The sequence below is a fragment of the Pseudonaja textilis genome, chromosome 3 (genome assembly GCF_049901715.1).
Source record: "Pseudonaja textilis isolate UNSWEBS1 chromosome 3, rPseTex1.2, whole genome shotgun sequence".
NCBI lineage: Eukaryota > Metazoa > Chordata > Lepidosauria > Squamata > Elapidae > Pseudonaja > Pseudonaja textilis.
This window is the reverse complement of record NC_141992.1, coordinates 170,532,818-170,555,402: the sequence shown is the minus strand read 5'-3', so window position 1 is coordinate 170,555,402 and position 22,585 is coordinate 170,532,818. Positions and strand designations below refer to the sequence as shown.

Here is a 22,585-nt window from a genome sequence, read left to right as displayed (position 1 = left end):
GCGCTGCCTGGATCATTATCAGACAATTTGCAATGGCAGCGCAGGAGCAGAAGGGACGGCTGAAGACCTTAAGTCTTTGCAGCGCCTGCGCAGTGGGTGCTGCTGAGGCGGTGTCTAGTCAACCGGCTTTGCCAGTACCCGGTAGCTGCTGCAAAAAATTGGCCTCCTAACGGTAAGTCCCGGGCTGGCGAGATTGCCTGTTCTAAGCGGGGATCTGATTTAATTCTAGGATTTTTTTTGCGGGGGGCGGGGGGTCTTTTCTCCCAACTCTATTGCTTTGACACAGCAGCTGGTAGGGTTCGGAATCGATTGCGTTCCAATACGTTGATAACTCCCTTATCACGGTGTCATGTATGTTAAGGTCGAGCTTTGGGTCATAGAAAATCCGACGCTGGATTTAATGGAAGCAGGAAAACGTGCCCGCCCCTCCCCCGACAGATCCATTGAATATGCAAGGCCGGAACTTTCAAAAACCATAATTGCAGCTCAGTTCTGTTTAAACAGCAGCCAAACAAAACAGGAAGTGATAATCCTAAACCGCCCCCCTTTTTTAAAAAAAAAAATTCTCAAAGCTACAAACGTCCTCGTTGGATCCTGGAAACTGATTTAGCATAGATGCCCCACCATTCCTTGTATAACTGTCCCCTAAAGGCTTGAATTTTATTTGAAAATAGGCACTGAGAAAGGACTGTTTGATGTGCCACTTCTACTTTTAAAGAAAATGTACACTAGGCTAGATCAGGCAGTTAGGCAGTAAATGGCATTCAAGAGCACAAAGGAGCTTCGTCAGCCAGGAATTATCTCTCCAAGATCACTTACTCTGCTCCGAGGGAAGATCAAGAAGTATTGAAAGAAGAGGATCATTAGTCCAGTTCCACCCTCTTGCTGACCTTATGCGGGCAGGGGAAGGTGAAGACTTACTGGTAAATGCTCAGACATGATTAGTACTTGGATGAGGGACCACTAGGAGATCCCAGGGCTTTATGCTAAAATGGAAAATGCAAAAAAATGCAATTCTGAAAAAGGAAGTGGCAAAGTATTTTATATTGTTGCCAAGAAAACAGTAAAGAAGACTATGCCCATTGATAGCCTTGCCACTCCCATCCTGTTGTACCATGCTACCCGCTCATTTCCTGGTAGCTTTCCTCTGCATGGAACAGCAGGATGGATAAGGCAAGGCAGACATATCTCAGAACCATAGAATGTGGGGAAGCTAGAAATGGGGGATAAAGGCAGAAAAAGGTCATGAAATCCAGTCTGCAAACTTGGCTGGAGGAGGAATATGCCTCCTGACATAGTGGGAATAATCTCTGCTTGAAGATAGGAAAAAAGATGCTCCAGTGAAGGTAAGGTGAAAAAGCTCCATTTTCCCAGAGATGCTCTTTTGCCATTTGGTGTTTTCTAGTTATAATTAAGGAGGAGGGCAGGCAAGTACTCCCAGAGCAACACTAGATAGAAGCTAATCAATCTGAAGCAGAGAGGCCTTTTCTGATGCATATAGGGAGTCTACTAAGCGCTAAGGAAGAGGTCAGACCAGTTCTTCCCTATGGCCACTATCATGGTTCACCTGCTGGCAAAGGATAAGGATAAAGTAATGAGCCTTTTTATGCATCAACCTGTTAAGAGTATTTATATAGTTTTTTAAGACTTGCACCTTTAAACATAAATAGAAAAACATTTCATATTCAGTAGGTTTTACTTCTAAGCAAATACGTGTATATTTTTTAGCTATGACCCCCAAATTCTGGAACAAAACAATGCTTGAAAGCAAACAAAATCCCTGAACTTTTAAATTAAAAAAACTTCTATGGAAGATACCAGGCAGACCAATGTTAATTTTTATTTGTATATCATGAGTATAAAATTTGTGTAAAATTTGTATATGTAAGTATAAAATTCGAACAAGAGAAATCCAGAGTATGAAGTTAGTTTTGTAAACAGTAGTTTACAACTTAAAAGTAACTGAAATATTAAATTCTAGGTAGGTAAAGATGGCTGATCCTTGGGAAGAATGCATGAACTACGCAATTGCTTTAGCAAGAAAAGCTGGAGAGGTATGTATAATTTACTTTCTATTGGGATCAGAGGGGATTTTTAAATATCATCCTCAAAAATGGTTTAAATGTTCATAGTACTGATTTTAAATTTATCCTCTGCAGCTTGAAAATTGTGGCTTGTCACCAATAATGAATAACTGTATTAACATATTTCAGTACTGCTGTAAGAATTATAAAAATAATGAATTGAGGGACACCTGTGTCAGCTAGGCCCTAAGTTGCCATCTCTGCTTAAGAATATTAACTTTTCTGAGAAGTTGTGCATGCTCAAGAACCTGACTTGTATTTCTTTCTATTATCTAAGCAATACAAAGAAATGAGAGTTTTACAGAGCAAACTAGAGATCACATATACTTTAAAATATGAAAATAAATACCAGGTTTAGAAACCTTAAATCATGGTCAGCTTATTAAAAACAACCAATTCATCTATAAAATTGTGTACTTCCTATAGGCCCTCATACATGTATGTATTAGTTATGCATGACACTTGAATATAATCTGAAAAGGGTTTTTCCATTTTCTACATTTTTATTCATTACAAATGTTTGTACCCAGGGATGGGATCTTACCGGCATGACACCAGTTCGGTGAGCGTGTGCGTGCAGTACTTGTAAATCAATTTCTCCTGCAAGCAATAACCTGCTGACATGCAGCACTCAGCTGTGCCGCGCAAAGCAACTAAGGTTGCTTTAGCAGGGAATAAAGGACAGCCTAGTACCCGGACGGGTAGGTGGGCCAACCAAAGCAAAGATCTTTGGAGCGAATCAGTTCAGTGTCAGCTGCTCTTCGGAGCTACCGGTTCTATAGAACCGGGCTGAACTGGTAAAATCCCACCCGTTTGTACCTTGTAAAATAAGAATTGAATCTGAGTCTTTTAGTATAATTTTTCTTGCTGCTTCTATGCCTTGCTCCAACAGACAAGTTTTAACTTAAGTCTTGCTGATAATTAAGAATATTATTTATCATGTTCTGTTTTCAAAATAATCATATAAAGATTTTTCTGCACAGGTAATCCGGGAGGCATTGACAGAGGAAGTAACTGTCATGATTAAAAGTTCTCCAGCAGATCTAGTCACAGTCACTGATCAAAAAGTGGAAAATATGATTATATCTTCTATAAAAGAAAAATATCCATCACACAGGTACAGCATGTTATATGAAGTTAATTGCAAAAGAGAATGCCTTTAAAATGCAGGTCTGATTTCAGCAAAGGTACCCATGAGTAGGATCTTGGAATTATCAATTCACTCATTGAATTTCATAATAATGTGAAGTGGCTGCAAAAAACGCAAATGCAATTTAGGCCATGTTAATAGAAGCTATGATAGAATAAACAGATTCCAAATCAGATTTCAATATAGTTCCACTATGTGCTACATTGATCTGAGTCCATGTTGAAACCCAGAGATTCCATTTAAAAAAGATTCAGAGAAAATCTTGCAAAGAGTGGCAGCAATAGTAACTGGGTGGCTATAAATCAAGTGTTAAAAGGAAAAAATAAGGAAACTGGATATACAGTGGTCTTTGACTTACAACTGGTCACTTAGCAAAGTTATGATAAACCCTTCCCAAAAAGCTACTTAAGACCCCATGTTGACATATGACCCCTGCACTGCACCCATAGTAATTCACTCTGATAACCAATCTCAGGGATGTTCCAATATCCCCACGTATCTTCCCCCATCCCACCTCACCAAGTCCCCATAGGCCTTGGACTGCTTCCTCTCCCAGAGAGTTCCTATAGGCCCATGATGGCAAACCTATGGCACGCATGCCAGAAGTGGCACACAGATCCATCTCTGCCACACACAAGCCGTCGCCCCAGATCAGATCCACTGTGCATGTGCACATGCTTCCCGCCAGCCAGCTAATTGTTGGATATCTGCCACTCGCACGCAAGGGACTGGAGGCGCATGGAGGTCATATGTGCATGCACAGGGGGCGGGAGGCAGGGGTCATGCACATGTGCAGGGGCATGGGGAGAGTCATGCACGCATTGCATTATGGGTGCAGGCACAGATGCGTATGTACACTCTCAGCATGTGATGACGAAAAGGTTAGCCATCCCTGCTATAGGGCCTTGGCCCCACTTCCCACCCCTCATTATCCATCAAGTACTTATCTTTTGAAGATTCTGGAGCTCCATATTTCACATTGGGGAAGGAGAGCAGGTTACTCCCTGGGTCCATGCAACTGCATCCCAGAAGCAGCCTGCCAACCTCAAGGAACTGTGACTGCTCCGAAATGGCATCCTCTTCAGGGATGTTCACTGATTAGCAATGGAAATTCTAGTCTCAATTACTATTGCAACTCAAGGACTGCCTGTATTGTTTCCCAGTTACATTGACTATTGGCTATTGTGATCTTAACACATCTGGAGGATATTAGAGTGAGAAAAGCTGCACCAGACTATATGCTTCTAAGTACAGAAGTATTAACTACATGGACCAATTAGATTTTCAGCAAATTTTAAAATGATTCAAATGAACTGATGGTCCTAAAAAAATTAAAATGACCTAAAAGTAGTTTACTGGATAAGTTACGGCTTTTGAAGATGTAGTGTTACTTTACATGTATACATGTATACAATATACGTGTATATTAAATATGAATTTACAATCTGTTGTCTGTCTTTGTATATTATTGTTCATTCTAGTTTTATCGGAGAAGAATCCGTTGCAGCTGGTGCAGGAAGTATTTTGACAGACAATCCCACATGGATTATTGACCCTATAGATGGAACAACTAATTTTGTGCATAGGTACTTTTTTCAGCTATCACTACATATTACTTAAAGGATGATCTTTGTTTTTGTTTTGGCATGAAAATGTTAGAACATGTTTTTCAGTATTTTCTAGAAAGAGGGATGTCTAGAATAATTTCATCCAAATTTTACTTTTCTAATTTCAGTAATTGCTTCTGTCCACATCTTACAAAGACAAAATATTTCTCTTTTTGATCTTCAAGGTTTCCCTTCGTAGCCGTTTCAATTGGCTTTGTAGTAAAGAAGCAGGTAACTGGTTTTTCATTTTTATTTTAACTTCTAATAGGAAAAATGTTTTCATTGCAACCACTTCCTATAATGTAAAGTTGGACCGTTAAAGATCTATAGATGTTGCATTTCTCTTATCACAGATGGAATTTGGAATTGTGTATAGCTGTGTGGAAGACAAGATGTATACTGGTCGAAAAGGAAAAGGAGCCTTTTGCAATGGACAAAAACTCCAAGTGTCAAAACAACGAGGTAAATCTTTTTCATTTCTGGTTTCCATGTTAGGGTGGGAATTCATTTCACATAAGCTCCATAAGCTTGAGGAAGCAGAGGGCTGCATTAGCCTATTTCACACCAATTATGCAATTATTACTATATCCTATTTAGCAGCTCTCCACCTTTTTGATTTGGAATTCTTTTCATACTTAAGGCTTGGAAGCAGTCACTGCCCAAGTCACTTCACAAGGTGGTTGTTGTGAGGAAAATGGGGGAAAAGTGTGCTGGATATGTTCGCTGCTTTATTTTTAAAATAATAAAGGTGGGATACAAATAAAATAAAAAATAAAGGATTTGCTTGTTTACACTTCTGCGTCCCCTTGTTGCTGATATCAACTTGCAGTTGAGAAAGGTTCTTTCTACTTTTTCACCTTTTCTCATTTTATAGGACAAGCCTTTCCTTTGAGGTTTGTTTGTTTTTTACTGGACTTGCTGTACCTTGACCTTTCCCATTGACCTTCACTTTTTAAATTTCTTTTTATTCTAAAATTGTAAGGTCACCATAGCCCTTTCTGCTATTGGCTTTCTTCCTAAAATCAGTTTGGTGTAATGGTAAAGGTGAAAACCACAAGGCTTCAGCCTTCAGCACAAAAGCTGGTTGGGTGATATAATTCTTCTCTCAGCCCTCACAAGGTGATTGTTGTGGGGAAAATAGAAGGAGGAACGAGTATTATGTATACTCACTGCCTTGAGTTATATGTATATAAAAGAGCAGGATAAAAATACAATAATGTCCTCCAGAAATCCACACAGGCTTCTTTTGTTCTTATATTGCATTGAGAAATTGCCCTGAGGAATATAAATTCTTAAATATGCTTCCGTAATTTACATTGCAAATAATTTGAGAACAGAGATGAGCTCATCTAATAGTAGTCAGCCAGAGAAGTATATGAAGAGTGAAATATTTCTATTTGTTCTATAACTGCCCCACTTAGTGCAAAAAGATTGATCAAATGCCCTTGGACATGGAGCTTACTCTGTATGTTTTCTCTTAGCAGAGGGGTGTCAAACTCACGTCGTCACATGACATATCAGGACTTTTTTCCCTTTCCCTAAACCGGGTGTGGAGTGTGGATAGCGCATGATACATCTAGCCCATGGGCTGTGAGTTTGACAACCCTGTCTTAGCACATAGTCTGTGCTAACTGGCACTAGGTGTGCTATTCAAGCAATCTGCTTGATACCACTATGCCATTTCATATAATTCGTCTACTTTTTTTAAAAAAAAATGAAGCATTATCAAGATGTTCTGTGCCTGTTTGCCACTGAATTGAAATTTTCATCAAAAGAAGGTGGATTTCTGGGAAACAGTACAGAGCATATCTGACTTGGAGAATCAACAGGAGAATCAACTTGGAGAGAACCATATATCTGAATAAAATGCAACCTCATTGTTCATGTAATATCTGGAGGGTACCCAAGCTCAAGTGTCAGGGCTAGATTGATTGCTCAGAACTTTGTGGGACATAATTATTTGTATTTTTTAACAAAGATTTACACAATATAGTTTGTTTTCTTCTTCATATTCAGATCATACATGTCTGAGTAAGCATTAAGTGAGCCTGGGAGAAGACTGCCTTTTTCCTCGCCCTTCTAGACATTAGACAAAAAATAAGTAACAATGTGCTTTAAACAATATCGTATATTAAAATTGTTGATTTTGCCTTTTTTAACAGCACTGATCAAATGTAAATGAATGGATGCAATTTTGTTTTATTTTGCAGACATTACAAAAGCACTCTTAGTATCAGAATTGGGGTCCAACCGTGATCCAGAAGTTATCAAAACAGTTCTATCTAATATGCAGAGGCTCCTTAGCATTCCTATTCATGGGTACGGTATCTTTCTTATTTTGATTTTATTTGCATTTTTATAGAATTTGAAACATCAGTACAATGCAGATGTTTACAAGAAGATGAGAATGTCCCCATTATTCTCTCAGTTCACACAAGGATCCAAATTAGTACCTCTTGATTCAATACATTGTCCCAGACGGTATAAGCAGAAAGCAGGCACTATACAGTAAAGTAAAAGAATGTTGATTGTAAACCTCACCTTACTCTTTATGACCAAGGAACTATGTGACTTTGTACCCTAACTATGAGTGGCAATGCTGGAGGAAAAAAAAAGGATTTAGGCGAGGAGTTAAGAAGAAGAAAGGTTATGAGCCGCGGTGGCGCAGTGATTAGAATGCAGTACTGCAGGCTACTTCTGCCGATCACCGGCTGCCAGCAGTTTGGTAGTTCGGGTCTCACTGGCTCAAGGTTGACTCAGCCTTCCATCCTTCCAAGGTCAGTAAAATGAGGACCCAGATTGTTGGGGGCAATATGCTGACTCTGTAAACCACTTAGGGAGGCTCTAAAAGCACTGTGAAGTGGTATATAAGTCTAAGTGCTATTGCTATAAATAATTTCTGCAGAGGTGTGGCTGTTTGTGGCAATGCAAAAGTTGCCAATTTTGAGATTTGTGTGCCAAATGTCGCTGATTTCCAAACCCACTGATAAATCACCATTTAATGCATTACCTTTATTAAAGAATCTGTATACAGTCATAAAAATATATATTGTGCAAAGTCTCAGAAGGTGATTGCTGAAGGTAAGGGAGATAGTATAAAAGGGAAAGTGTTAATGTAAACATTTATAAGGCATTTGAAAGAAAAATAGCTTCAATTCAACAGGAGCAATCTGTTTAAAAATAATTTAATCTTGACCTATCTATCCTGGTAGTGTGTTTTAATTTTCAACCTCAGCCGCTTAGAGTTACCTTGAAGTAAGATAGGCAGTCTATAAATTTTATAAATAAGTATGTTGTTGAATGTCATCAGTTCAGAGGTAGTTGCTAGAAACAAGGACCCATGTCCACTGAATCATGAAAAGAGATGTTTGGATGTTGCACTTAATTTTCAACATTCAGAAGAATTTGTTTCTTACTCTTTATGACGTGTGTAGCTGGTTTCCAAATGCACTGACAAATTACCATTTAATTCATTATCTTTATTAAAAGAATCTGTACACAGTAATACAAATATATAATGTGAGTCAGTATTCTAGCTGATTGAAAAAGGCACATATTGAATAATTAAGATAGGATGATGTAGTAGTGTGCTGTTATGAAGATTAATGAGCTGATATTGGCTACATCCAGATTTAGGTACATGCAGTTTATTTTACTAAATTCTACTCAGTTCCCCAATTCAGATTTTGTTTCTGTGCTTCATCAACCCAAATGATTAGTCATTAACTTAAATGCCTAAATATAGGTTGCAGTAATTCTGTTACCTGTTTTAGGATTAGAGCGGTAGGGACAGCAGCTGTTAATATGTGCCTGGTCGCCACAGGAGGAGCAGATGCCTATTATGAGATGGGAATTCATTGCTGGGACATGGCAGGAGCTGGAATTATCATTCTTGAAGCTGGGGGAGTGCTGCTCGACATCTCAGGTAAAATATGTTCAAAACAAATGACAGCCAGTTTGTACGGTTAACAATTCTAACTAAGATTGTTAAAGAACTTGAGCAGTTAAGTATTTCCCACTCAGGGATACAAACCTGAGAATTTCTTTGTAGAGAGTGTGAGAATAACAAAACGTTCAGGATACACACACGGGTGGGATTCTACCAGTTCGCACCTATTCACTAGAACCAGTTGTTAACATTCTAAGCAGTTTGGAGAACTGGTTGTTAGAAGAAATTACTGGCCTAATCCTATAAGGAAGGCAGGAAGGAAACATTTTGGTGTTGCTTACATAAACTGCCTCTCCGTTAACCCTGTCTCAGGAATTTCTCTGGAGTTTTTTTTCCTCCTTTGCTGGTACTTTGCTTGTGTGCAGTGACCATTCAAAGTTACAATGGCACTTTAAAAAGTGAGTTATGACTGTTTTTCACACCTACGACTGTTACAGCATCCCCACAGTCATGAGAGGCCAGGCAAGGAGACATGTGTCTTGATGTGAGTGATGTTGAGTTGACCACGTCCAGTCAGTCACATGACCACCAAGCCATGGCCACCAACTAAGCCACACCCACAGAACCGGTTGTTAAAAAATTTGAATCCCGCCCTTGAATACACATCATCATGCAAATGTTGCAACTTCCATATTTGTGTCAAATATCAGGAACTAGGTACATCAGAACAGCATTTGCATGATGACATCATAAGGTTTTGATGCAATGCTGCTAATTTTTACTGGTGGTGTACCCTGCTGGGAATCATACAATAAGAATTACCCTGATTTATGTTTTTCCTTTGAAACATGCAAACTATCTCAGTTCAAAATACTAAATGACCCACCACTGCTTTGCTAAGGGGCAAAACAAAATGGGAATTAAGAAATTGTATCCACAGTAATACATCTTCCATTGCAAGGAAGATTTTTCTAGAAGCTGTGCCACGTGAATATGGCTCCTATGTAATTGATATGTAAGACTTTTCCGCTTTTAATTTGTAAAGCTAGTTCTCACACTAGGATTCAGTGCCTACATAGAAACTTGGTGTTGTTAACATTTCATTCAAGACTGAAAATGTATTTGATCATCGTTTGTACTGTGCTGCAGGATTTTGAACTGTCCATGAGGTTGTTCCTTGTCTTGATTAATTGGACTTGTCCAGAGAATCATTATGGTATAGTAGAAAGTATTGGACTACAATCAGGGAGGCCGATTAAACATTTGGAGAGCCAAATTAATTGACCGTAAGCCATGGACACTCACTGCGTTACTTTGGGCCAGGACAGTTGTTGGAGAAAAGACCTGAGGGCTGCTTTGAATTTGAATATAATTTGAAGTAACAGGCAAATATAGTTTAGGAAAATAAAATTTAATTCCTGAAACAATACTCAGTTTGCATCTCTTAGGTCACTTCATCAGTCAATCGGTAGAAATAAGTCAGATATATAGACTTGTGTGTTCAATAGACATACGTGTTTGTTTTTCTAGGAGGACCATTTGATTTGATGTCAAGAAGGATCATTGCTGCAAATTGTCAAGCAATAGCAGAGCGGATAGCAAAAGAGATTCAGATCATTCCTTTGCAAAGGGATGATGCAGTGAATTAAATATGCTATGACATGGCCTCTATTTCATAAAGAACTCCTTGAATGCTCACCCATTGTACCTGAGTAAATATATCCATCTTGATATGTCAAAACCTGCTGCTGAAATCCTTTCCCTCTCCAATATTTTAAACATTTCTTTTATTATTTATCGTGCGTGCGGCACATTTTAAAATGTCATGCTTTCTTGTCTCTGACAAGGAAATAAATGGGATATGGTGCAAAAGAGAATTCATCTATATAAATAACAGTTCAGAACAAGTTTGACTGTCTGTATACTTCCATGTGACATTTTTTCCTTTGTATATTATAGGGGAAAAGAATAAAATCTCTAGCCAAATGTCTTAAGAGAGACAATTTCATTTAAAACAGAAATGAGTTTTTAAAAGAATTTGTTGCCACAAAATGTAGAAGTACGAAGACTCATTTTGTAGTCTAAGGGACGGCATTGGTCATTATATAGGGATTGGGGAACCTTTAAGGGCAAGACAGACCAAAGATGCACCAATGCTTTTTCCTCTTTCCCCTTGCAGTTGCCATTATCAGGCTGTTCTTTCTCCACCAACTTGATTTCCTTGCTTAAGTAATGGATGTACTGTTTTAAATATCTATGGAACAACATACTGGGAAAATTCACTGCTTGAAAAATCCTCCTCACTGATGCTTCCTATTGATAAGGGAAAAAATGCCTTCTGCTAACTTTCCGTTTACATATTTTATTCTTGGTTAAAAAAAAGATTCCATAAACTGCAATACTAATTATTGAGGGGTATATAGCAAATACAATGGCAGAAGAGAAAATATGACCGAACTAAATCTAAAAATCTTACTTACCATAGATTTGAGTAGAATAAAGCAACAGTATTTTATATCAGATTAAGCCACTGTGAGTGTATTTTGGCCTCTTAGAATGGCAACAGTCAAATAAGTGTGCTTTTAATATTGAACTTTTATTGAATTAGGCATCTTTGTTTTATTTTGGTATGTGAATGTATGTGTGGTTTGATCATTTAATTCCAGTTTTCATAAACTGGATGATTTGAAGTAGATATTTAATCAAAAGTTGGATTCATTCTTAGAAATACTATGGTAGGTAAATAAGTATTTCAGGTGTAGCAGATTGCCTTGCAATGTACTTAAAATGGGTAATTCAACATGTTGTATAAACCTGCATGTATCAGTGACATAATATGGATCTTGACCCACAAAATTGTGATCTATTTATATGTTTTTAAGGTCCCACAAGATCTTCATTTTCTAATAGGCTAACAAGCTAGTTCTTTCGGGGATTACCCTGTAAGAATGTTTGCAGTACACTTGAGTTTTTTACTGTAAATCACTTGGTAAGTGCTATATCCATTAGTAGAGAAAAAATATAATTGAAGATGTAAAGAAGCTTTACAAACTTTATGACATCTAGAAGGTTGGAATTGTATTTTGATGTTTGTGGTGTACAGGACTCAAATTCAACCATAACTTTGACACAAAGATTTACATGATAGAATAATCCTGATATACTAATGGCATATTCCCAAATTGGTGATAAATCATAAATGTAAGATTCCAACCTATTTTATTCTAGGAGTTTGCAATGGAATGTGAACAGACAATCAACTATCCAGAAGTCCCGATGTCCCTGAAATAAAGTAAAAATGTTTTAAAAATTCAAATGGCCCAAATCTCCCTAGTTTAGAACTGTTTTTAATTGTTGGGAGTGCCTTTCTTACAAGTTCATGCAATGTTATCTAGCCTTGAAAAAGGTTCCTGATTTTTTTCCATGCATATTTTTTATCTTCTTGTGTTTTGGTTAGAAACTTTATTATGTTAGTCCTCTCACTTTAGCTATACCTATGTATGCAAGCTCTGACATATTGGAAGAATGATTTGTTCCAAAGCAGTGATAAGTTTTGTTTTCCCAGCTCATTTTCTTTCAAGTTGTGCGAGCTTAACCTCATTGTCAAAATAAACTGTTCTTAGCCTAATCCCCATTTCCTGTTGATTTTACTTGCGTATCAATCTCTGGAACTGGCTTAACTCTGGGTATCTTGGAATCCACTTTTGTGAATTGCTGTGTGGAAACAAGATTTGGTAAAGAACAAGCCAAATAGGAATATCTGGACTTCTGCAAAATATTTGAGTTGAGAATACTATAATAAGTTGATTTATATATATAAAATGTAAATTGTTTTAAAATGTAAGGTCATAATATGTTTAAAATAAGGACCAGTTTTATCAGTTATAAATTATTTCTAAATGTTTTTTCTCCTTCCTGTTCTTTTCAGAAATCTACAAGCTCCAGCTTCTATCTAGCAATTTATCAATCTTTTAAAAAAATTAATTACAATGGTTTTCTTAAACTATTCTTGAAGCTGTGCCATCTTATCTCATCTTCTAAATATAATTGCTGGAAACAGCACTACCATTATACAGTATACACTGTTGCCCTTTTTCTGTAATCAAATTATTAGTTACCAGACAATGCAAAAAGATTTACACATTGGCAAGACAAGAATGAGAAAGAAAAAAAAGGAAGAAATGGATAGCCCTTCTTATTTTCATTTAAAAATACGTTCTTTGATTTATTAAATTGATTCCCCAAAACTGGACCAGTTACTCCTACTTAAGTCAGCCAGTAGAGGGACTCATTTTACTCATTTCAAATAATTCCCTTTGCTTTCCTGATGAACTAATACAGTTGTCCTATATATATAATACATTGAAGTATGTCTTCTGCTTTTCAGTTTGCTATTCTCAACTGAGAATGATAGTTTCTGTCTTGCCTAGATATTTTATGATTTCTCATAGACTAAACTGAAATATTTGCCACTTCTGGTTGATTGCGAGATGTAGGGGAGCTGTAACTAGCAGAGCAATTATCCAGAAGAAAGAGAAAGATTTTTTTCTCTAGTTTTCTGAGATTGGATTTTTTCCCCCACTTAGGGATTTACACAACAATCTCTATATATTTCATGCCACAAAATTATGGAAAAAGCATGCAATCAATTACAGTATGGGGCAATTAGGATTCGGGAGCGAGGGAATCACAAAAAGGTTTCCACTTTTGCAGTATAATAACAGTGATTTGGTCCCAAAAGTTTCCTAACCCCCAGATAGATTCTCAAAGCCAACACACTATGGTGTGTAGTTTTATCAAACTGCTTAACTGAATTTCAATATGAAGAACTTATTGTCAAGTGTTATTTTAAAAACCGAAAACGTGTGTGTGTGTGTGTCACACTCAATCTGATCTATTCAATAAAGTTTTTGTGCAATCGCTGATGCATGGCTTCTCATATGATCTTTCCATTCTACTTCTACTTTACCTGAATCAGCAGTGTAATGAAACTTCAAAGACTGATGTGATTCTAACAGTAACAGAGCCTCAATTGTCAGCTAAAAAAAAAAACCCAACAGTTTTTATTTTATTCTGTATTGGTTTGATATCAACTTGTATACTGGGTCCCAATGCAGATGCTAGCTTTAAGAAGAATATCAGTTCAGCAACTATGATTATTGAGAAAATAGTAATCCTTTGATAAATAATATTGTGATTAAGATGTTGGACTTATTTCTCTTCAATCTTATTTCAGTATGGGGTTATTTATTTATTTATTTATTTATTTATTGCATACAAGCCTCATAGTTAACATGGACATCACTTGAAGAATAAGAAGCAGGAAAATGTAACCTGGGAATGAATTCTCTTACACTCTTTTGTAGATCCTGGTACAAATGACATCATTCAAGATGTATTCCTGGAAGAAGAGAAAAAGATGCTAGTAGGAATTTCATGTACTCAGAAGTTCCTACTAAATGTACTATGATTAACATCCATTTAAATGTACTATGATTAACATCCATTTAGATCAATTTTTCATCTTCTTCCCATCACAATAAGAGTACACTACAATAAAGCAAAATGATAAACCAAAAAATTTCCAAAAGCTGAAACTAAACCTGGATCATATTGATAGGAATTGTGCTGATCCTACAAAATGAGAAGCAAACACTGAACCACTATTGCAGTGGCCATAATGTTTGCAACAATAATACCAAGAGATCAAGACTACAAAAGTAGGGATTTAGTTATTTATTTAAAATGTTTATATTACCATTCATCTTAAATCAATCTGTGGGTGGCTCCCAATCACCAATTAAAACAACATTGATGGAAACAATATAAGTACGCATATCAATTAAAACCATCAGTGTTAAAAACCTGGCACCAAAGTTAAGCTTTCACATATAGCCCCTTGCTAAATCTTCTTGCGCATCTTACCCTACTCAAGCACTTGAGGGAAAAGCCAGGATGTCAGTGCTTTTTGTAAGGTTTGGAGGATAGAGGCCTGTTGAACTTCAAGAGGGAAGGTATTCCATAGGGTATGAGCTACCATGGAAAAGTCAAATTTCCTAGATCTCATAAGATAGCAATGTTTTAAGGTGAGGCAGTAGAAGCAGGCCCAATCTATCTGATCTGGAAGGTCAGGTAGATGTCCTTAGCAGTCCTGCAGATAACCTGACCCTGTTCCATATACAGCTTTAAAGGTAATAATCAGCACCCTGAATTGCATCCAGAAGGAAACTGGGAGCCAGTGCAGCTTGCACAACAGAGGTGTTTCGTGGGTAAACTAAGGGACACCCATCAGTGCACGTGCTGCCATATTCTGGACAAGCTGTAGCTTCTGGATGGTCTTCAAGGGCAGGCCCATGTATAGCACATTGCAGTAATCCAAAAAGACTGCACTTTTGGAAGAGCAAAGCTTTTTTCTTTTAAAATGTGCTAATCCTATTTTGCAGTTTAGACTACAGCTTTCAAGGGCTTCCGATCTTAAAATAACAGAAAACCAAGATGCTGATTTTCAGCAATAATGATCAGAAAAACTCTTGGCTTGCTGTCAGGATTCCAGTGATTGCCTCGAGCCAAGCTTCAAAAGAATCCAAAAGATTTATTAGGAGCAACATGTCGGCATTGACCCATATAAAGCCAACTCTGCCACATGTAATTTAGGGTGACCTATGACTGTTTCTCCCCCCCCCCCCTCCGGTATGACATAAATCAGATTCTCCAAAGAACACGGACTAGATGTCATCAATCACATTTTCTAATTAAGGATTTTCATGGGCAGAAGATGCTGTAGCCTAGGCTACAACCTTTGTAAGATAAACATGGAATGTGCTTCTGGTTTTAATTGCCGTACTTCTCCTTCAGGTTTTTCTCCCTCCTGCTTATGGCGACTCAAAAACAGGCATAGGAATGCTTTACGAGTTGACATCTAGGGCTTTTCAAAAGGAGGTTGGGGTGGCATGTAATGTTGGGGACAAGCTTTCTTCCACATGGCATTATATAGATTGCATAACAGCCTGCTGATCTCTATGTGCTTTAATGGCTATCCACTTATGCAAAAAGGTATGTTAGTCCATGGCTTACAACCATTCGTTCAAAGTTACAAGGGCAGTGAGAAAAATAACCCATGACCAATCCTCACAATTATAACTGTAGCTGTATCCCCATGGCCACATGATCAGAATTCAGGCACTTGGCAACCAGCATGTATTTACGATGATTGCAGCATTCTAGGGTCACTTGATTGCCATTTGTCACCTTCCTAAGCCAGTTTCCGAAAAGTAAAATCAATGAGGGAAGCCAAATTCACTTAACAACTGCGTGATTCATTCAACAATTACAATAATTTACTTAAAAAGCTTATCAAAAAAAGGTAGTAAAATCAGGTGCAACTCACTTAACAAAGCCTTGCTTAACAAAGTAAGTCTGGCTCCAAGTGTGATCATAAGTCAAAGACTACCTGTATTTCTCCTCCTCCAAACTAGCAAATTATTCTCAAAAACATTTAAGTAGAATAGATTGTTTCGAATATGAGTTTGACTTTGAGGTTACAGTTTGAAGAAAATGCTTCTTATCCCTCTGCCCCAGAGTTGTCATTGTTTAATTCTAAAAATAGTTGAGTATAGTTCATAAAGTGAAAAAGAAGTAAAAAGCATTAAAGGATTGAGTTCACACAAGCCATAATTCACAGCTCACACTGCCTGAGTTCAGCATTGAACAACTTTTGCAGGTATAGCTAAAGAAACCTCAAATCTCCTTGGTTTGTGTTAGTGTATTCTGAATACCCCCCAATTCCCAGCATACTAATGTGGATTTAATAATTAACAAAATAATACTAAGATAATAACAGAAAATGAAAACAATTGAAATGTTATGTTAATATGTGGCAATGCCATAGGAACAATGAGGTATATAATGTTTCTTCTAAATTCAGGTTTTGTGGGGCTTTATATGGAACTAAATAAATTAAAATGCAGGGTAGACTGAAAGAAACTTACCAACACCATATTTCCATCTACTATTTTTCTTTTGATAGTAGTGTGGTTGTCATTCCACTTCTGTGTGTGAATGAGGGTGTCATTATCCTTTGTTACAATGCTCTAAAAATACACAGGAGGTTATGGGGAATATATTTTCTTTCTCTCTCCTTGTTAAATGAATCCTTTCTTTCTTCCCCCATACATCCCATTTTTCATTAGCTGACATTTAACTTATTGGTATCCCACCGTTATTATTTTTACAAATAACTCAAGGCAGTGAACATTTCCAACACACAACATTTCCTTCTTCCTCCTATTTTCCCTATAACAGAGGTCTCATTCTCGCGGCCTGCAGGCCAATTGCGGCCCACAGGACGATATCCTGTGGCCCCCACCGTGATATGAAAGTATAATATTAGTGTATAAATAAATATAAAGTATAATATAAAGTATAATATTATGCAGCCCAGCCTCACCCAGACTCTGCCTCCAGCAGCCCCCAGGTAAATTGTGTTTGAGACCCCTGCCTTATAACAACAACTCCTTGGGTGAGTTGGGCTGAAAGAGAGCGACTGGCTCAATGTCCCCCATCAGGCTTTCATGACTAAGGAAAAAGCTGAACTCACAATCTTTTGCTTTCTAGCCCTACTTAACCCTAGACTGACATTCTAGTAATTATTCTGCTATATGGCAAGTTATTCTATCTCTTCTTAAACATGGGAATAAAAATTAGAAATGTTTACCTTAGCCAGCCTGTTATCTATTGTTCTTTCCTCAAACTCTTGGTCCAGTTGGAAGGAGATCTCATTAACTGTAAATATAGTTTCTGTTCTGATAGTGATGACATCTTTGTCCATAGTGATGATTATTTTGGGTTTGGCTAGAACACCCAGTTGTCTTTGGGCAAAACCTACTCCTACAGAATGCAAAATATGAAATATTGTCCAGTATTTTAAAGGCCTTCTTAGAAATAAGTCAGGTTAGAAAATGGCAACTTTTGTTTTTATTTGCATTTCTTATTTCTTTGGTTTATATGCCACCTGTTTTCTAAGAAAGAATACCTATCTTATAGAAAAACAACATATAAAGTTAAAAGAAATACAAAAAAAATTAAAAGATGAGTTAAAATGACTGTAAATAAAATGAAATGGCACATTGCTCATTGGTGTAGCAAAGTTTCTAAATTTTCATAAACGTATTTTAGTGAACCATAAAAAACCACTTTATTTTCACTTAGTAACAGTTAAATCTTCATATTTTCCAAATCTGGTATGGGATTACAGGTTTGGTTAAATAAAACATATTTTTTAAAAAACAAAACAAAATGTTCTACTTCAAACAGAATGTAGAAGGAGGAATTTAGACAATCAAGATTTGGGTTTTAGGATAATTTTATTTTGTTTAGCGGATTTGATTAGCAATCTTCCAATGAAAACAAAGATAAAATATCAAAGACACACGGTATTCTTCAGCATGATAGGTGTTACATATGTTGATCTACAACTCCTGACTAGCTCTTATAGGTCTAGTCAAAAATACTCCTGGAAAGGACTGAATTGGAAAAATCAATGACCATTTCAATTAAGGATGATGGATATTGCAATCCAATTTATTCAAGGAGTACCAGATTGGAAATTGCCATTTTATGGAGTCTTAGAAGTAATTATTATAGCTCTGTTTGGTTTCAAACATTTTTTGAAGAAATACTTTAGACCTCCTTACATAAGTGCAAGCCTAACACCTCCCAGCCTGCCAAAAGAGAACAAGTCCACTCTCTTTTTAAATGGCCAAAGGATGCTATCATGCTTCTTAGTCCTATTTTTTGCAGTTTAAATACACCTTGTTCTTTACTGTATCTCATAGTATTTGTTCCAATGTTCAGAAACAGATATATCTGATATTCCCTTGTAGGCAACACACTTTTAAAGGGTAGTGATTAAAATGTTGGCCTGGCACTGGGAAGACCCAAAATCGCAAGTTCATTGACTTTGGAACAGTTCCACATTCTTACTTTTGTCAATCCAACATCCTTCACATTTTTATGGAGAAAAATGGGAATGTGGTGCATTATTAATGCTACTGTTTGCTGCTGGATAAAAAACAGACTATAAATTTAAGAAATAAGTAAATCTGGTTATCTCTGAAAATTTAGGTTTTTCCTGCAGTGCGCTTGCTTACCCAGTTCTTTCATATAGTCATCGAAGTTTTCACTCAAGATGAGTTTCCAGGTTCCCAAGAACTGCTCCACCATCATTTAATTATGATGTAGAAAAAAAACTGTGAACAGATCTGTGGATTAACATGACAGAATGTTCAAGAAGAATGGAACACTTTGGATTGATGTTCACTATGCTAGCTGCATCATAGATTCATGTGAAGATGTGTTATTTGAATTTCTCCAAGGAACATCTCAGCTTTGTACTATAATGGACTAGAAGCAGGGAGAAATCAGTTAGGAACTAAGGCCAACACAGGACCCATTCCATTACTAAGATGTATAGTTTACAATGGACAAATAACTGTTTATTTATTTTCTATTTCTTTCCCAATATATTCCAAAGTGTGGCGATGAATCCTAACACTTCGTTGGTCAGTATTTCTAGGAAGAATCCTGGCTATCTATGTGGGATTTTTGGTATTGGTGAAGCTGACTAAGAGTGGAGTAAAATATGTCATTTTTCATCCTAGCTTTCTCAGTAATCCAGGATGGCTGGGCAACTGTACCAAACTGAACAAAATGTGTAGATTCCAGTCACTATTTTCCCAAACTATTCATGGCAATGCTGATGATTAATTTAATGTTGACTTCAGATATTGTCCTGCCACTGTAGTGCTTTATTTTTATAGTTGTCATTTTTTGTAGTTCTGATTTCGTTCACATTTAAATGATTATTATTTCTTACTGCCTTGGAAAACTTTGTTTGAAAGAACCCTTGAAGAATGAAATGAAATGAAAATAGTACCTACAGAAGTACTGTTATAACTTGTGACAGGACAAATAGAAGTTCATACCACGCCACAGTTTGGTTTTATTCCAATTTGTTGAAAAAGTTATAATGGTTCAATATTATGCACAAAGCAGGCTAATGCCTATTTTTAGCAGCAGGACTTTCCATTACTTTGGTAGTCTCAGGAAGTAAGTTCAACACAAACAGGATATTGCATTGCATTGGCTTCTTATCGTTAAGTAATTTGAGTCACCTAAGAGACTAGAACTTAAAGTAAACAGAGATTTCAATAGCCTTCATTTATTTTTAAGAGTTACATAGCAGACAGCAATTCAGTAAGGCAGGGTGTTCCCATCCCTGCATTTCAGGAAAAGCATTTTGCCTGGATTTCTAAATAATGCTTCTTTATCAGAAATTGACTTTATCAGAAATAATGCTTCTTTATCAGTGACTGTCCTAGTCCAAAAGAACAAAGCTATCCTGCAAAGATTAAAAAAAAAAAATCAAGATGGCAGCCCTAATCCACGCCCTAGCTCTTTTTGCACCTACTGACGCATGTAAAGGAAAAGAGCTTCAATCATGGGTTTGTGGCTCCCATCTTGACTTTAACCACACCCTGTTGCCACCCCTGCAGAAAGAGAGCAGAAAGAAGGAAGAATAAGAAAATTGGCAGATAAGTGGGTGGAAGCCAGTTCATTAAAAGCAAGTCCTAGTCATCAGTTTGTGTTTTGTGCACTAAACTAAAAAATATTTTTCTCCAACTTACCTTGCAAATCTCACAATGTTACCCTTTTGGATAGAGAGATCAAATTTAGGGCCTCTTGTATTTTTTTTAACTGTAGTGTACATCCAAAAGAGGACATAAGAACCTCGGATTTACAGAAAGATCACATTTTTAAAAATGTAAAATATAAAAAAAATATACACTATCTCATAGACCAGGAATAGACTAAATGCCTGACACTCAAAGCTACCACTGCTCTTTAAGTCCTAAATTGCTCACCAAGATGGTATTTTGACCTTATTTTTAAAACTTCCTTCCTTCTTCCCACCCTATCCCAAGATAATTGGTACGCTCCTTCAAGGGAGAGTAGAGAGATTCTTAGAGAATATGGCCATCAAATGTGAAAGTGCTCCCTGTACTGTAAATGCTACTTTTTGGCGGAAATGATGGTGGCCCAGATGTCCTGCTCGTGACATTCAAATGGTATCTGGTCAGAAAATACTGTACTGGTTCAAGAGGCTAGTAGTTTGACCAGCCCAACTCTTACATTCTCCTGAAAAAAATGTTTCTGAATAGAAAACAAGAACATCTTGGCATCTTCTGCATGAAATAATCAAATGCAAATTACACAGCAGAAGAGTAAGAAAGGGTAACACTTTTTTGTTACCCCTGCATGTCACTATGATTCAGGTAATCAATTAGCAAAATTGTTATGAAAGTTTAGGGAGTGTAATCAGACGTTTATACTTGTCACCCAGACCAGCAGGGGGTGTCTTTGTATTTTCACAGAACGAAACAGCCAGGATTATACTTGACAAGTAGAACTAAGGTCTAATACAGTGTGCAAAAAGGAAGCTAAAGTTCAATTTATAAAGCTGACTGGCTTGTCTGAAGACATAGCAAAGAACTGTGTGAGTTTCTTTAATGATATTGTTGGTATTTCCAAATGTGTTACAATTTTAAGAAAAAGTCTCAACAAATGTAATGAGTATATAAACGAAACACTTCATCATGATTGCTCACTCTTTAGGGAATTAACAGATTTCAAACTCAAACAAAACTCAAGCTACTCCAAAAGGATCTGCATACTGTAGACAACATTTTGAATAAAGAAATTGCAGCAACATGGATCCGTGAGAGGAAAAATGATCCATAGTTGTGTGGCATTATTATTAGAAAAACCAAATGATTTTTTAAAGTATGCAGTTTTCAGGTTTTTCAAAACTCTTCATCAAATAATGTTCATTTTTAAAATGTGGGATGGGAAGAAGCAGAAAGTCCAAAAATCAGAGCTAATGCCTTACTTACATAGTTTGCAATTTCATATCAAGTTTAAGATGCATAAATATCTTGACATTGCAAAATATCAAGTTATACCAATGGCATGGAAAAATACCATTCTTGCAGGGTATTTATTCTTACAGCTTATAAATACGTTATCAATGAAACCTTGAAATATTTAAATAACAACTGTATACCTATTTATTCAGTAAGTTCTCAACAAGTGCTCATAATAACAACCCATTGTAACTAAATCTCCTACTTCAAAAAAGCCTATACAAAGGAATGTGGGTGTGGAATAAAGTCATAATATTAATTCAGTGGAATCCAACATTGTTTTGTAATATAAAGTACAAAAAATAACATTTAGGATTACGGAGTTTTTGAAATTCAGTCTCCAAGAGGTTCTTCAAAGCACACAGAAGTATGAATGTAACATTTTTTTCTGGAACTCTGTAAAACTGTATTTTTTTCCTTGGATTTATTTTTTTATTTATTTTTTTTATTTATTTTTTGTCAATTGCTTACAAGATAATAGGTATAAGTAAAAAAACATAGTTATGAATACATGGATACATGTAAGAAAAATAAAAAAAATAAAAGAAACAATAGGACAGGGACGGTAGGCACGTTGGTGCACTTATGCACTCCCCCTACAGATCTCTTAAGAAAGGGGTGAGGTCAATAGTAGAAAGTCTAAGGTTAAAGTTTTTGGGGTTTGGGGAAGAAACCACAGAGTCAGGTAGAGTATTCCAGACATCGACCACTCTGTTGCTGAAGTCATATTTCCTGCAATCAAGTTTGGTGTGATTAACCTTGAGTTTGTATCTGTTGTTTGCTCTTGTATTGTTATGGTTGAAGCTGAAGTATTCATTGACTGGTAGGACATTTCAGTGTATGATTTTATATACTATACTTAGATCGGACTGAAG

General features: G+C 36.7%; 2 protein-coding genes across 3 annotated transcripts; one reads left to right on the top strand and one right to left on the bottom strand.

Moving 5' to 3' along the window:
- IMPA1 (inositol monophosphatase 1) lies at positions 1-12,619 on the top strand. 2 transcript variants are annotated; one of them, XM_026706029.2, is made up of 9 exons: positions 1-172; positions 1,982-2,054; positions 3,068-3,201; positions 4,716-4,820; positions 5,027-5,072; positions 5,195-5,303; positions 7,052-7,160; positions 8,615-8,766; positions 10,261-12,619. In XM_026706029.2, the coding sequence occupies exons 2-9, from the start codon at positions 1,992-1,994 to the stop codon at positions 10,377-10,379; spliced, it is 837 nt and encodes a 278-aa protein (XP_026561814.1). In that variant the 5' UTR covers positions 1-172; positions 1,982-1,991; the 3' UTR covers positions 10,380-12,619. The 2 variants fall into 2 exon arrangements, with proteins under 2 accessions (XP_026561814.1, XP_087787586.1); XM_087931460.1 differs by lacking the exon at positions 1-172 and adding an exon at positions 1,142-1,346.
- A 1,426-nt stretch (positions 12,620-14,045) lies between these two features.
- Positions 14,046-20,064, bottom strand: LOC113439944 (myelin P2 protein-like). Its single transcript, XM_026706031.2, has 4 exons — positions 18,879-20,064; positions 17,444-17,616; positions 16,719-16,820; positions 14,046-14,131 (listed from the first exon to the last, which is right to left on the bottom strand). Exons 1-4 carry the CDS (start codon positions 18,952-18,954, stop codon positions 14,081-14,083), a joined length of 402 nt encoding a protein of 133 aa, XP_026561816.1. The 5' UTR covers positions 18,955-20,064; the 3' UTR covers positions 14,046-14,080.
- Between the last annotated feature and the right edge of the window lie 2,521 nt (positions 20,065-22,585).